General features: G+C 36.0%; 3 protein-coding genes across 3 annotated transcripts; 1 reads left to right on the top strand and 2 right to left on the bottom strand.

Moving 5' to 3' along the window:
• Positions 1-531: 531 nt before the first annotated feature.
• On the bottom strand, positions 532-2,827 carry LOC145624574 (transcription factor PCL1-like). The gene is made up of 2 exons (XM_081677626.1): positions 1,633-2,827; positions 532-878 (listed from the first exon to the last, which is right to left on the bottom strand). The coding sequence occupies exon 1, from the start codon at positions 2,571-2,573 to the stop codon at positions 1,680-1,682; it is 894 nt and encodes a 297-aa protein (XP_081533752.1). The 5' UTR covers positions 2,574-2,827; the 3' UTR covers positions 532-878; positions 1,633-1,679.
• A 1,518-nt stretch (positions 2,828-4,345) lies between these two features.
• On the top strand, positions 4,346-5,222 carry LOC145624573 (uncharacterized). The gene is made up of 2 exons (XM_081677625.1): positions 4,346-4,869; positions 4,966-5,222. The coding sequence occupies exons 1-2, from the start codon at positions 4,519-4,521 to the stop codon at positions 5,137-5,139; spliced, it is 525 nt and encodes a 174-aa protein (XP_081533751.1). The 5' UTR covers positions 4,346-4,518; the 3' UTR covers positions 5,140-5,222.
• Positions 5,223-5,625: 403 nt separating this feature from the next.
• Positions 5,626-13,193, bottom strand: LOC145624571 (pumilio homolog 1-like). Its single transcript, XM_081677624.1, has 9 exons — positions 11,929-13,193; positions 9,868-11,318; positions 9,647-9,788; positions 9,358-9,465; positions 8,399-8,611; positions 8,192-8,302; positions 7,248-7,442; positions 6,404-6,578; positions 5,626-6,118 (listed from the first exon to the last, which is right to left on the bottom strand). The coding sequence occupies exons 1-9, from the start codon at positions 12,556-12,558 to the stop codon at positions 6,081-6,083; spliced, it is 3,063 nt and encodes a 1,020-aa protein (XP_081533750.1). The 5' UTR covers positions 12,559-13,193; the 3' UTR covers positions 5,626-6,080.
• Positions 13,194-14,330: the final 1,137 nt, after the last annotated feature.

The raw sequence follows: 14,330 nt of genomic DNA, 5'->3' as shown, positions 1-14,330 counted from the left end.
ACCCCAAATAACCCAAACATGCCCCCTATAAGCATATCATAGTTATAAATTAGGCAAGCCACCCCTTGACCCAAAGAACTCCCATAATCTTAACCTTAACCCTGAGATTGGCCTTCAACTTCTGTACAGAACACAAAGACATATATGTATATACAATGATGCTCATCCCCCACCCCACTCCCCCTCCCCCTCCCCCTCCCCCCTTGGCACCCTTACCTTACTTCTCGGAAAGGGGTAAAAGCAAAGAGGGAGGGGAAAAAAATGTCGGTAAAGGGAGCAAATGAAAATGAGAGAGAAATACTCAATGCACTTGTATGCTGAACAGGCAAAAACCTGCAAAGTTTTTAGCTAATCTGTTGTTCATCTTTCTTGTGTTGCTTCAGCTTGACAACTGAAAAAGAAGATACAAAGTTATATGCTTAAACCAATGTGATCTCAAAAATACATTAAAAACATATTCTTGAGACGGTGTTGCTTGGTTATCAAAGACAACAGAGCAGTTAGATTTGTTATTAGTTAATATGTAATTCATCTTTCATGTGTTGCTTCAGCTTCGCAACTGAAAAGAAAGATACAATGTTATGCTAAAATCAATTGTACATCAATCCCAAAAACACGTTAGATCATATCCTTGAGACTGTGATATATATATATATAACCTACATGAACCATGACAGAATCTTTCCTCTAGACATGGTGACAAGACTGACACCGGAAAGATATACACCAGACAGGAGTATTAACTTCTTCAGACTTGAACACGAGTCGTCCATACGTTGGAGGCATTTGATCCCCTTGAATTTCTTTCATGTCAGTTATGTGAAGCACTTCTGTTTTCTGAAGTACCTTCCCAATGTTGGAATGTTCAGTCACTCAATCTATAAGATACAAAGCATAATCTAATCAAAAACTGTTTATTGTTTTGGGGCTGTGTCCCTCTCGTTAGCACAAGGAAAATAACCTATTCAATAGCAAAAATAAGATGGACAATCATGCTGCATGATATATACTTTCAGATTAACTCTCGCCATTATCATACAACCCATAATGATTTCTAAAACACAAGACAATTCGAAACATAACACTCAAGACCAAAGATACTACGTTAATCCCCCACCCTCGATTCAACCACATCAATTTCTTGATCAGTATAAAAGCCTCCATGTGCAACAAGTATAAACTTACTACATAAAGGAATACCAAACCAAGACAGATAGATACCCATTTGTTTCCAAAATTTTGTGAAAGTGTGAGATTTCATCACTATTTCAGACTGACTTGCACTATCTTACTGACAATACATCTGAAAGATCAAGATAACAAACATACAACAGTTTAACAGCCGTGAAAAACTGACAATCAATCCAGTAAATAATGGGAGCAGGAAAATCAGAACTTTTAAAGTTAAACCCTTCTACTTTCTAAATTCAACACATCCTACTAAGATAATCAAGCTAAAAATTACAAAACCAGTTTCAATTCTACACAACAATCTAGCACAAAACCAACTACCCAAGAACCAGAACAGATCAAACAATAAAATTTCAGTCAATAATCTAACAAATCAAAAACAATCACACAAGATCAAAATCATCAAAAGCTGAAAATTAATGAAATCAGAAAAGATTATACCTTTGTGATAAAAATATAACAGAGAAGATCCAAGATCAGCTCCATCTTCAATTATTACCAGGACCAACAGTCGGAGATTGATGATAAGAAACCATAGAACCATACTTATTCCCTGATTGCATCATCATCCCATTCCCACCATTACTAAACTGATTATAATTATAATGATTATTACTATTATTATTATGATTATGATTCTGACTATAATTATAATTATTCTGATTCTGCTCAAACCCATTGTAATTCCCCATCCCTGTCATCCCCATTCCCATCATCGGCATCACCGGTACCGAACCCGAATTCCCATTTCCGTTCTCCGACGACGAATTCGACCCGCCGTCGAACGAATCACCTCGCATCCTCTTCAGATAAAGCCGATATTTCTGTAAATGACTCGCAACATTCTCCCTAGTCAGACCTTCTACATTCATCAACTGCATGATCGTCTTTGGTACCGCATTTTTAATCCCTAAATGTCCAACCACATCAACAAATCTCTTATGCAATTGCGGCGTCCACACCAACCTCGACCTCTTCACCGCCTTCTCCCCGCCGCCGCCGTTTCCGCCACCGCACATCGCCGCATCCGCGGCGACCTCCGCCGCCGCGGAATCAGCATCTTCCGGCGAATCAGTCCTCCGTTGCTTCTTCGTCCCTGACTCATCGTCGTTGTTTTCCTCGCAGAAATCCTTGTAATTGGCGCCGCAGAGGATGGAGAGAGTGTCCTCGGAAGCTTGGGTGACTTCGCCGGAGGTCCGGTAGGGTTCCGGCTTGATGTTGAACGCCGATAAAAGTTCGATTGGAATTAAGCCTTGAGTTAACGGCGCTATGTCGGCAAAGTTAGGTAAACCTAATTCCCACTCGTGAACTTTTTCGTCGTCTTCTTCTTCTTCGCCGGCGATGTACAGTCTGCCGTCGTAGTCGCCGTTAACTTCTCCCATGATAAAAAAAAAATTAAATTAAATTAAAATTAAAATTAAAATAGGAAAAAAGGATGATTGATTAATTTTTAATAATTTGTAGAGAGAGAAAGTAAAGGGGTGTTTGGATGGAAGAAGAAATAAACAAGTGAGAAAGGAAAGAGAAGAGGGGCAAAAAGTGCACGTAATAAATAAATATCTACGGTACTTAATAATCAGCTGCTTATGTGGACGGTTTTGCTAAGATATTTTTGATTCACTCTGCCCTTATAATCTTATATCCCTCCCAATAATCCACTCTTGGAAAATGAAAATATCTACTACGGTGTAGAATAAATATTTTTTTAAAAAGAAAAAAAAAATCGAAATTATATTTCACCAGTTGATAAACAAAAAAAATAGTATAAAGAAAAGGCAAAAAAATTTTGATAATTTATTAGGCTCTTATTTTTCGAAGCTGCCAAAAAAAAATCACGAAAAAATTATAGTAATTTATTAGGCTCTTATTTTTTTGCCATAATTTTTTATGATTTTTTTTCAAATTCATTTTATCCAAAATTATTTTTCTAAAATACGAAGTACAGAGTACGAAATAAATAGAATAAGTTTAACTAAGATGAAACTACATTTTTTGTACGGAGTATTCATTTTTCATGATTGCCATGGTTTTTTTAAACTTTCAAGTTACAACACTAGGTTTTTATTTTTCGTGTTCTACTTAAACAATATATGCTCCATGTTTGTGAGTTATAAAAACCATTATTTTATTTTTTTGGCGAAGAGTATAAAAACCATTATTACAAACCAGTTAAGTTATTTTGTAAGCTTGAGTAGTTTATTATGGTAGGTAACTATTCTAGCAAACTTTTTTTATACCCAATTGCCACAATAGGATTATGGCTACAATTATTTAATACGAAATACGACTTAGTTGATATTCTTTTTACTCTAATACTTTGTATTTTTTTCCTCACATAGTCACACACTCATATTATTCTATTTTCGCTTTAGGTTAATATTTTCGAAATAAGCATTTAATTAAGCTTTGCTTAGATTTTTTTTTTTCATTATAAAGTAATCAATTTTATAAAATTATTAAAAACATATTTTTTGGGGTTTTTTTTTTCAAAAAATGTTGGAAAAAAAACTGAATAACCCTGGGTTGAAGCTGACATGTGATTATCCATAATGACAAAAAGTAAGAATCACTTACCGGCTAGCGAATAAGGCAGCGACAGCGTGGAAATTGGGTGCACTTTTTAAGCTTTGCTTCTATTTAATTGAAAAGGGTATTTTAGGGAATTCATGGTAAGTGGAGCAACACTGACCATAATGGCGTGACTTTTGCTAAATGACAGACCAATGAGGAGAGAGAGCTTTTGTGTACAGCTGTCATAGTGGAGAGTGAGATAATATTGACCGTTGGATAAGGAGAGAGAAACCTAAAAAATGAATCTAACCGTGATGGATGGTGCTTCGTAATTCAGCAAAGGAAGGCCGCAATTTTGATCTTAAAATAAAGAGTGACGTTTTTTGACTTTTTTCCATAAAAAAAAAAAAAAGATGTAAATAGTCGAGTTTTCGCACGTGTGAGCCAGCAACACAGAAGTGTATCCAGCCACTGAGCCACCCAGATAGATAGGACCAGAGTGTTAAAAACCTGAAGTGTTTGAAGTAAAAATGTACAAACTCAAGGCCCAACAATTTAAGGAATCAAAATAAAAGGTCCATTTCCTTTACCAACCTTTTTTTAAAAAAAGAATAAGTAACACTGTTACAAGAAGCCCTATGACATTAATAAAAATGACTAAAAGCCCAAGCCTTTCTTCAAAATGCATTTTGTCCAAAATAATTTAGACATAAAAAAAAAAAATTAAAAAAAATGAGGTACTCTTAATTTCCTAAAACATTATTGTTCAAAGAAAATGCTTTAATTGATGAGCCAAAAAAAACTATCAAATGAATCATGGCAACATCTACAGCATCATCCCTCTTTCCTTTCTCATCACCAATTCTTCATTATCATCATAATAATCACAAAAACAACATTGTTTCAACTTCCATCTTCAACTACAAATCTCAACCACTCATTTCATCTCTCACCTTATCCAAACATAAACACCTCCATTTTTCCACTCAAAAATCCAGAAATTTTAAGGCATTATCTGCTGTTTCTTCTGAAGATGCTGCAGTAATTCCATCAGAAACAACCCAGGAAATAGTCTCTGCTACAACTTCTGGGGATGATGGTGTTTCCATTATTATTTCAATTCTTTTGTTCATTGCTTTTGTTGCCCTCTCAATCCTCACCATTGGGGTAAGTAACTTCTTCTTTTCTTGTCTAATTTTTACTACTTTCTTCAATTTTTGATTTTGATTTTGATTTTATGTTGAATGAATGATTTGGGAGCAGGTTATATATATTGCTGTGACAGAGTTTCTGACAAAAAGAGAAAGAGAGAGGTTTGAGAAAGAAGAGGAAGCTAAAAGGAGTAAGAAAGTTGGGAAGAAGGGTAAAGTGAAAGCTAGAGCTGGTCCTAAAGGTTTTGGTCAGAAGAAAATTGATGATGATTTTGAAGACGATTAGCTATAAATTTTGTTTCATTTTTGTCTAATTGTATTACATCAGTTGATGATTGAATCAATAGAAATTAATCCCGTTATCGAGTTCTTGCAATTTTGCAAATTGATGGTTGGTATGTTATGATTCTACTAGTCTACAAGACACACTGATTTTGTTGGGTTTTCCCAGAAGTTGCTTGTGACATGGCTACTCAAGAAATGATGTTCAAATTTATTTTAGGATGCTTATGAACAAGAAACAGCTGAAATTGCTCATCATGGACGATGTTCAATTGATTTTGTATACCTTCTTCTTTTGTAAAAAATTGCTGTATTTTTTACTTTGTATGAAGGGAAATTTCCCTGCTACTGTATCCTCTTAAACAAATGAGGATAACACTATATAGGTAACTCAGTAGATGCTCTTTCAATTTCAAATTATGTCAAATGCTGATGAAAAATGATTACTGAATGCGAAAAAAATAGGGTTAGGGGAGTAAGGCGAGAAGCATTAGCTGAACAAGATTGTACTTTCTTTTTTTTTTCTTCTGGGAAATAGAAAGAACATCGATACCATACAAGGAAAATTTCTGAGCTTCCTAGAACATCAACAGCTCTCGACATGGCCACATTTGTACAGTCACGATCACTAGAAAAAAAACCTACCCTTCACCATTCAATGATTTTTTTTACACCCCTGTATGCTCACTTTTATCTCTGCAGGAGCAAAAGCATATATCACATCTGCAGTGCAGCTTGCTCGATTCTATGTATAGCCTTAAAACTACAAAATGTACAATTTCCCAAGTACAAAAGCAACAACCTTTATTCCTGGGCTCCCTAACCAAGCCTTCGAAGGAGTGGCGGAGCAATGACTAAATCTTAAGCGAAAGAAAAAAGAGAACTGAAAAAAGATGAAGCACAGTAGCTTCAGTCAGCTGTACAAACACTGGTTCACTATCCCACCTACATTGGCTGTGGAGACTGCCCGGCAATTCTCCTTTCTGCATAGGAAAGAAAAGCAATTTGCAACATTAGCACAGAAAATCAGATACATTAAGTAAAAAAAAAAAAAAAAAGGCAAACATCAACCTGCGTAAATTTTGCCATCTAAGCAAGTCAAAACACTTAACAAATCTAATCAATCACAACTCTAAAGAGTAAAAACATATGACAGAAAATAAAATGACAACATCAGTAGACTAATTGCACTATCCAAAGTTCTCAACCCCATAAAACTATAAAAGTACAACAAATTCAGCAGACATGAGAAAGATCATAGAGTGTACCTCCTGCAGCAACAAGTTTTTCTACACGTGCAACAATATGCTTCCCATATGTGTATTTCTTCAATGCATTCAAATGAACCTTAATTCGTGATAGAATATGCTCCCTCTTCTGATCACTGCAGGTTTCCAACACCTTCTGAACAACATAATTAGCGAATTGGTCTTTCATCATTGCCTGCACAAAATAAGAAAGAGGGTGATCAATAAACTTTTAGGCATGATTGCAGTGAAAGTTATATCATGTAAAAACAAAAAATGAATTCATTAAAAAAAAATACTGGGGCTCAAACAGCATACGACAGTTTGACATATGAAGTACATAAAATAATTTCTTCAGATTTTCAGCTGAAACTATTTTTAATACGCATCAATGAAGGAAGTAATCAACTATGCGAGTAAGGCAATATACTACCTAATTGCATATTTTCCATATAGATAAAAATTTGAAGTCAACAAGCAGGTGCAAACATGAGCATTGGAGCTCAACCCCACTTGAGCATATTTTAACAAGGCTAAGTTCCAACCCCTTGTGACTTCAGATTTTAGAGAGCCCACAGTAGATAAGTACTCAACAGAAGTTACAGGACAATAAATACCCTGATCACTAAACACTTGATGCAGATAGGATGAGTAGTTCACACACATGCAATCTTAGCAGGGGGAAAAAAAAATCCACCAATCAGTTAATAAAGTTTCACTACAAATATATATTTTTCTTTCACATAAGAAAAAAGATGGAAGGAAAATCCTAGAAATCATAAAGTTAGTGCTCAAAGAATTTGAAAGAAGGCATTAAGCAAAACATGGAAACTAGATCCAAGCTGATTTCAAGCATCTCATTTACCTGGAGAGGCTCATTTTCGTCAGTAGTTCCAAGCATCTCATTTACCAGAATCTCTCGTTCTTCAGCATTGCCAAAACTCAGACATTTTTCGACAACATTGGAAGCAAACTTTTGCTGGCTCATCTGCACAATGTTACCGGCTAACTCCTTGATTATAGCTGTCCTTTCGTGTGGCTTCCCATGCTCCAGCACATGCTGCTCAACAGAAGTGTGAAACATTCATAAAAGGTGACTATGCATCACAAGTCATCAGATATTAAAATCTACTAGCATCAAAGTATTAAAATGAAAAAAATAAGCAAACATGATAAGAAACATAACTAGGAAGACACCAAGCAGACAAAACATCACCACCTTATCCCTTTTTTCTCCTCCACCATCCCTCCCCTTTCCACATCCTCTGCACTAGTGATATAAAAACACTTCTATTGAAAATCTATAGTGAATCTACTTTCTATATAGATTGAACTGAATAATTTGGGAATGACTTTTTCTGCTTGGTGACAGGTTATACACATGAATATATAATGAAGGAAAAGTTGACATCAAGTTCATATGAGGAAATGTGAATGTTTGTAGCAGCCTAGGGAACCTAAAAAAGTCACTATACATCCTGTGATCCCCAGAAAGAAATTAAAGCCTTAATTTAAATACTCATGTACAATTGCCTAAGATTAAAGCCTTTTGTTTCCAAATGTCTATACTTCAATTGATTTGACCGACGGTAGATGGATTAAAAATTGTAATTCGTCAGAAGATTGCCATAAAAGCAGGCATTCCCAACTTTTCAGACTCGTATAAAAAGCTGTGATAGTACTAATGTGATTAAAAAATAATTCTTCTATTATTAACTTGACTTATTAATTAAAGATCCAATAATAGCCAAACATTCAAATACAGTGTAATTTCAGACCCAACACAAATTCCAGATACAGATAACGAACCTGAACCACATAATTTCCATACTGATCTTGAGCCAACATGCTAACTGAACCCAGAATCTCATCCATAACTTTGCTCTGAGTGTGTGGGTCTTTGCAGTGCTCCAGAACTCTCTATAAACACAAAATACACCAATTAAACAAAGTGCTTCTTTTTACCAAGTAACATAAATGCAATAACTTTGGCAACTTGAGCATTGAGCTAGTAACCTGAATCACACGGCACCCATAAGGATGAGTTGAAAGAGTAACAACTTGATCAAAGAACGATTCAACTATAAACTGAATATGATCTTCAGGTACACATTCAATGCATTTCTGGATTACATGGTTCCCATTTTGATCACGCACACATCGCATAATATGACCATCAAGTTCTTGAACCATTTTAATCTTCTGATCCAGATCAACTACTTCAATGGCCTGCCAACCAAAATAGGTAAAACACGTCCTAAGAAAACCACCAAATCTAATATGTCTTCAATAGACTATATGAAATCAAACAAATAGATCACAGTAAAGCAACAGTCAATATAATTTTACTTTTACAAGGAAATATATTAAAATTGAATGATAAGTAAATAATAAGCTTCCAGATCGAAATGCAGTAATTAACAAGAAAGCAGGCTATAAACAATGTTTCATATTCTTGGGAAACTAATATTGTTGTAAAATAAAACATCTCCATCCCATTTGTAAATTCAGAGCTTTTCAGTTAGCCAGCCTGTTTGTATTCAAATATATAACACTTGATAAAGAGATTGATAACTGCATTGGTGGCTTAATTTGAAAAGCCAATGAACACCATAAACAAGGCAGCAAACACATATATTAAGAGCAAAACAATTACAATAGAAAAGTAATCATTACCCAAGTAATACATAAACAAAATGAAGAAACAAGAAGGAACAATAACACAAATATGAATTCTTTATCATAACACTCAAACCAATTGACGTGAAAGGAATATAGCACAAGCTTGGTAGCAGCACTTTAGGTTTTAAAACAATCATTACAAATAAAATAACAAAAAGTATGTGTGAATAATACTTAAGAACTTCAATACATCTTCAAAACAGTAAGCCTGCAGAAAATATACTCCCAATCTGAAAAACAAGGCACCTCAATACAAAACCAAAGCAATTAAGATGACATGCGAATAAAAATACCTTCTGGATAACACGACAGCCATACATTTGCAAGCTAAGGTTCAACACATGACCATCAAGCTTGATGGCAAGTTCTCTTCTTTGAGTATCCATTCCATGCTCAAAGAACTGCAAATACAAACAGATGTTGTACAGTAAACAAAGAGTAGAGTGGATAAAGATATTAGTAATAAATCAATTCTATCATAGACAAATGCAGCTGTGCAAATCAGTACCTAACTGGGAATTGTTACTTTTGAGATACTACATAAGTGGGAAAGATAAATAAATAAATAAATAAAGATTTTACCTTCTGAATCACATAATTCCCAAACACATCAGTCATTAAAGAAAGTGCTTGAGGAATAATTTCTTCAAACACCATATTTTTCTCTTCCGTAGAAGCAGTTTCAAGTTTTTGCTGGATGAAACGACTTCCATACTGATCGGCACTGTTTGCACAACACAATAATTAGAAATCTAACTGGCAAGTTGCACACAAAGGATAGCATAACATACACTTAGATATACCTGAATTCAACAACATGACCAGCAATTTCTGAAAGCTCAAAACACTTCGTCTTATTGCTCTTAAACTCCTCCAACAGTGAGGATCCAAAGGCACCATCCACGTGCCAAGGTCCCATGGCACCACCCCCTATGTTTCTCATCGTAGAAGGATATCGCATGTTAAAATCATTGTGCCTGATAGGACTACCGGGGCCAGCAGGCGAGTTCGGAATAACTGGACTTGTCAATGGACTTCCAGGGTAACCCATGCCGACCCCATATGCATGATTCCCATAATAACCATGATTAGAACCACCAGTTTTGTTCCCCAAAGGAGCCCCATATTGTGACTTCTGAGGCGATATCACAGAACCCATATATGCCTTTTGAAGTAACTCCATATAATACTTATCGGGAGACTGTTCATTCAAAGCAGCAACATGTGCAGCATACTCAGCAGATCTTAGATACTGGAGATACATAGCATCTGCAAGAGAAGCCTGCAGAGCATTTCCTGACATTTGATTCCCTAAACGACCAGAGTCTGGAGATGCTGGCATATTCTGTCCAGGCAAACCACCAGCCATAACTCTTGAATCCATCCCATGAACACCCATTGCCGAAGCTGCAGCAACATTTTCCAGTAATGGAGGCAGATTGTAGTTCCCAATTTGGCCTCCCATGACAGGTGAATTCAAGGAAAACCCACCCAAGCCATAATTTGCAAATGATGACCCGGCGCCATCCATTTGAGTATAATGAGGGGACAAACCTCCTCCATTTAGAGAGGATGGAGATGATCCCTTAGAGTATGGAACACCAGTATTAAAACCAGGTTTTGGACGCTCAACCTGGGGGCTCCTCAGATCAGAGCCACCCATGTTACCTCTAGCAGCAGAGTGAGTAGCAGTAGGCATATGCAGATGACCAGGTTCAGACTTCTTCATATATGAATGTTGCTTAACATGCTCATGACCACCAGGCATACTAAACATGTAGTTATGGTTATCAGAACTGTCTTGTTCAATCTGTGATGGCAAGTGATTTCCATTATCAAGATTACCATTTGTCTTAAGATTCATGCCAGACAAAGCAGCTACCAGATCAGAAGAGTCGCTCATTCCTGATGACATGCCATTGAAAGCATTTGGACCAGCAGTACTCTTTTTCGATGCTCCTGCCCGACCCTCGCCAATTGGGGTTGGGCAAGGACTTGGAGCCCGAGCTATGTGTTGAGGATCAGGTGTAGTGCTTCTAGACAAGGGTGTGCCCAATGCAGCAGCATAGGAATATGAAGCAGGTGAAGCAAGACTCTGGGAAACAGAAGATCCCTGAATATTCGAACCTTCGCGGCGCAAAAGAGCCAGCTCAGCTTCAGCTGACCCTAATGTATCAACATTTTCATCAAAAGCATTGCGGCTTGCGGGGCGAGAGGGATGTCTTGATGGAGGATTAGAACGTCCCAAATCATTCTGTAGGAATTAAATAAGATAATAAACAGTATATGAGAAGGTGAACATAAAGAAAGAAAGATATGGGAAATTTTACTAGCTAAGATTGATAGCTTAACTAGCAAGTTCATGGGCATTGGATAATCATGGAGCATTGAGTTGGCTCCAAAAGCAGGCAGACAACTTAAACATTTATATGCCCAGCACTTTGAACAATTAACTCTTCCAACACAAATTAAAAGCAGTAAAGAACAGATATTCAACTCCATATAATAGCAAGATTAAGCAAACATGGTCAAGTGCAGCACAATCTCCAGTAAAACTTTGTCCATTTACAAACAAGGTAAGAAATAATCAGCTTCCGCTAAACACACCCTAAAAGTCTGGAATGGTTCAGAAGAATAGCCAGTCACCGCAATTATCAATCAAAAAAGTTAACAAGACCAAATCCTGGTGCTAAACAAATTAACATGCCTCAAAGTATACGTTATAATCACACAAACATGACAAGTATTATTCCAATAATGAAATATGAAAGGTCGCCAACAAGCAATACCAATACTTGGAGAGAACAACACAGGCCAAAACAATAGGTTAGTGCCACAGAAGTATTACTGCACCAAACTATTACCTGAAATATTTCTGCCAGACTCTTCTGTTTAGCTCCAAGTCCAATACCTGGCAGCCCAGGGAGTCCATCCTTACCCCAATCAGCTGACCCCTGGACTTTTTCCGGCTCAGTCTCCCTTTCCTCTTTCTTCGAACCAAACCCAGGCGGCATCAGAAAGGGTGACCTACCAGGCCCATTCTCAGTCTTATTCACTTTCCTCTTATCCCCAATTCCGCCCAACACCGAGTTTCCACCTTGCGCCCTTTGAGCATACCTCCAATCCTCCTTGGACAAAAGGGGCGGGGGCAACCTAGGATTTAAGTTGACATTCGAATAATAATAAGACAGATAAGCAGGATCAGACCTAAGCTCCTCCTCAGACATAACCCCATTGCCATTCTTACTTAAAGATAATTCAGAAAAGGCATCAGTATTCCCGAAAAGCCCTCCTACCGCACTCAATGAGCCCTCTACAGTGGGAGGGGCTGAACCACTCCGGTAAATATTGAGCTCGCGCTCGCGATCATCGGCTGGGTCTTGCTGCCGCCTCTGTTCGCGGAGCAACATCCCTATCTCCTTCTCTAATTCATCCCCAAATGATCCATCATTGTTCCCACCAATCATCGGTCTCCTTCCCAATTCAGATAACATTATCACACCCAAATTAAACAACACAATATCAAAAGTTGACAAATTACACCAAACCCACAAACCCTAGAAACCCTAATTGCATACAAAGCTGAAAACTTTTCAAAAACCCTAAACACCCTAATTTTATATAGAGTATTTACAACTACACCCAGTTTTCTTTTTCAAAACCCTAATTCCCTAAAACCCCAAATTCATCAAAATCCAATTGTTATTATTATTATGATTATTAATGATCAAGAATCAATCTTTTTCTTTACCCAATTAATAATTTCACAAAACAAAATATGGGATAAAAGAAAAGATTATCTGGGTCTGATTGACCGGACGATGATCAAGCAACAGCATACGCCATGTTTGAATACTTCAATCACACAGAATAAAACCCCTCCAGAAAAACTGCAAAATGAGTAAAAAAAAATTGAAGAGAGAGAAAATTTAGAGAGAGAAAATAATCGGAGAAGGGGTTATTCAACGACCAAGATCAATTCCGGCGGCTATTTAACAAAAGGGTTTCCTTTGCTTGTTTTCCCCCCTCTTCTTCTTATTACAAGAACCCCTGTTTAGGGTTTTTGTATGATGAAAGAGGACTTTTTTTTTGGGTGAGAGAAAATTAAAGGAGAGAGAAAATGTGTTTTTCATCAAAATACAGAATAAATACTGCTGCTCACCTGACCCTTTTTCTTTTAGTAATCCTTTTTAACAAACATTATTATTGTTGTTTGCTAATTGCTTCTAACACCTATCACCTTTCATAATTACTTGACCTATAAAAGTATCTAGGTTGAGGTTCCGCTCTCATAAGACAATTCTTTGATTTTCATTATACTCGTAATATTTAAGATATACGCTATTATATATGCTGTGATATACAAAGTATATTTGTTGTTATCTTTTATGTTGTTTTTTATTTGATTAAGTATATTAGATATGAACATATTAGGTCAAAATAAGAGTTGGAAATTGTTAAATATTATAAAAAGGGAATTTCAAAAAAAATTAAGTAAAGTAAGTACTTCATTTCCAAAAAATAAGGTGATTGACCAAGTGATAACGGACCGATGGAAGTGGCAAAATGCAGATAAGTGGGGTTTATTTATTTAATTTAATTTTTACTTTTTTATTATATTATTTTTAATAATTTAATATTTAATAATTTGGCCACCTCATACATCCAAAATTAATAGGCTTTTTAGAGAAATGCCACGTCATCGCATTAGATTCGGTGGGTTTTCATCGAAGCATGGAAACTATTGAAAAGCCCTTCATTTAGTTAGACAGTTAAAAAAAAAAAAAAAAAGAAAGAAAAGAAAAGAAAAAAGTTAGGAAATGTGAAGTTTCAGATTTACCCTTGTTGGGAAATCAATCAATGTGTTTATAAAACTTAAAAGTACTTAATTTGAGGGTTACCAAATATTTACTTAGATTTTGGGTTTTTGACCATTTTGTATTTGTTGTTGAAAATCTCAACCTTTTTAGGAGTGTTTGGTAATTGTTGTTAACTAGTTTAGGTGATTTCCAGTAAGATAGTTATCCAATAGTTGCTATATTTAGTCATTTTTGGTTATATTTAGAAGCTAAGAATATCAAATATGGTATTGTGCCTCTAATATACTTTCCTCAAATATAACTGGAGTAGTATATGCCAATAATACCAGCTTAGTCTAGCCAGTATAATAGGGAGATTTTGTCTCCTTTATTCCCGTTTAAAAGATATTAGCATGAGTACTTTTTTTTTTTTTTTTTTTTTTTGTATTGCATAACTAGCTTTTAAA

This window comes from Chenopodium album, chromosome 3, assembly GCF_948465745.1.
Source record: "Chenopodium album chromosome 3, dcCheAlbu1.1, whole genome shotgun sequence".
NCBI classification, from domain to species: Eukaryota; Viridiplantae; Streptophyta; class Magnoliopsida; order Caryophyllales; family Amaranthaceae; genus Chenopodium; species Chenopodium album.
Note: the sequence above shows the minus strand (reverse complement) of the source record. Positions and strands in the feature narration are given on the sequence as shown.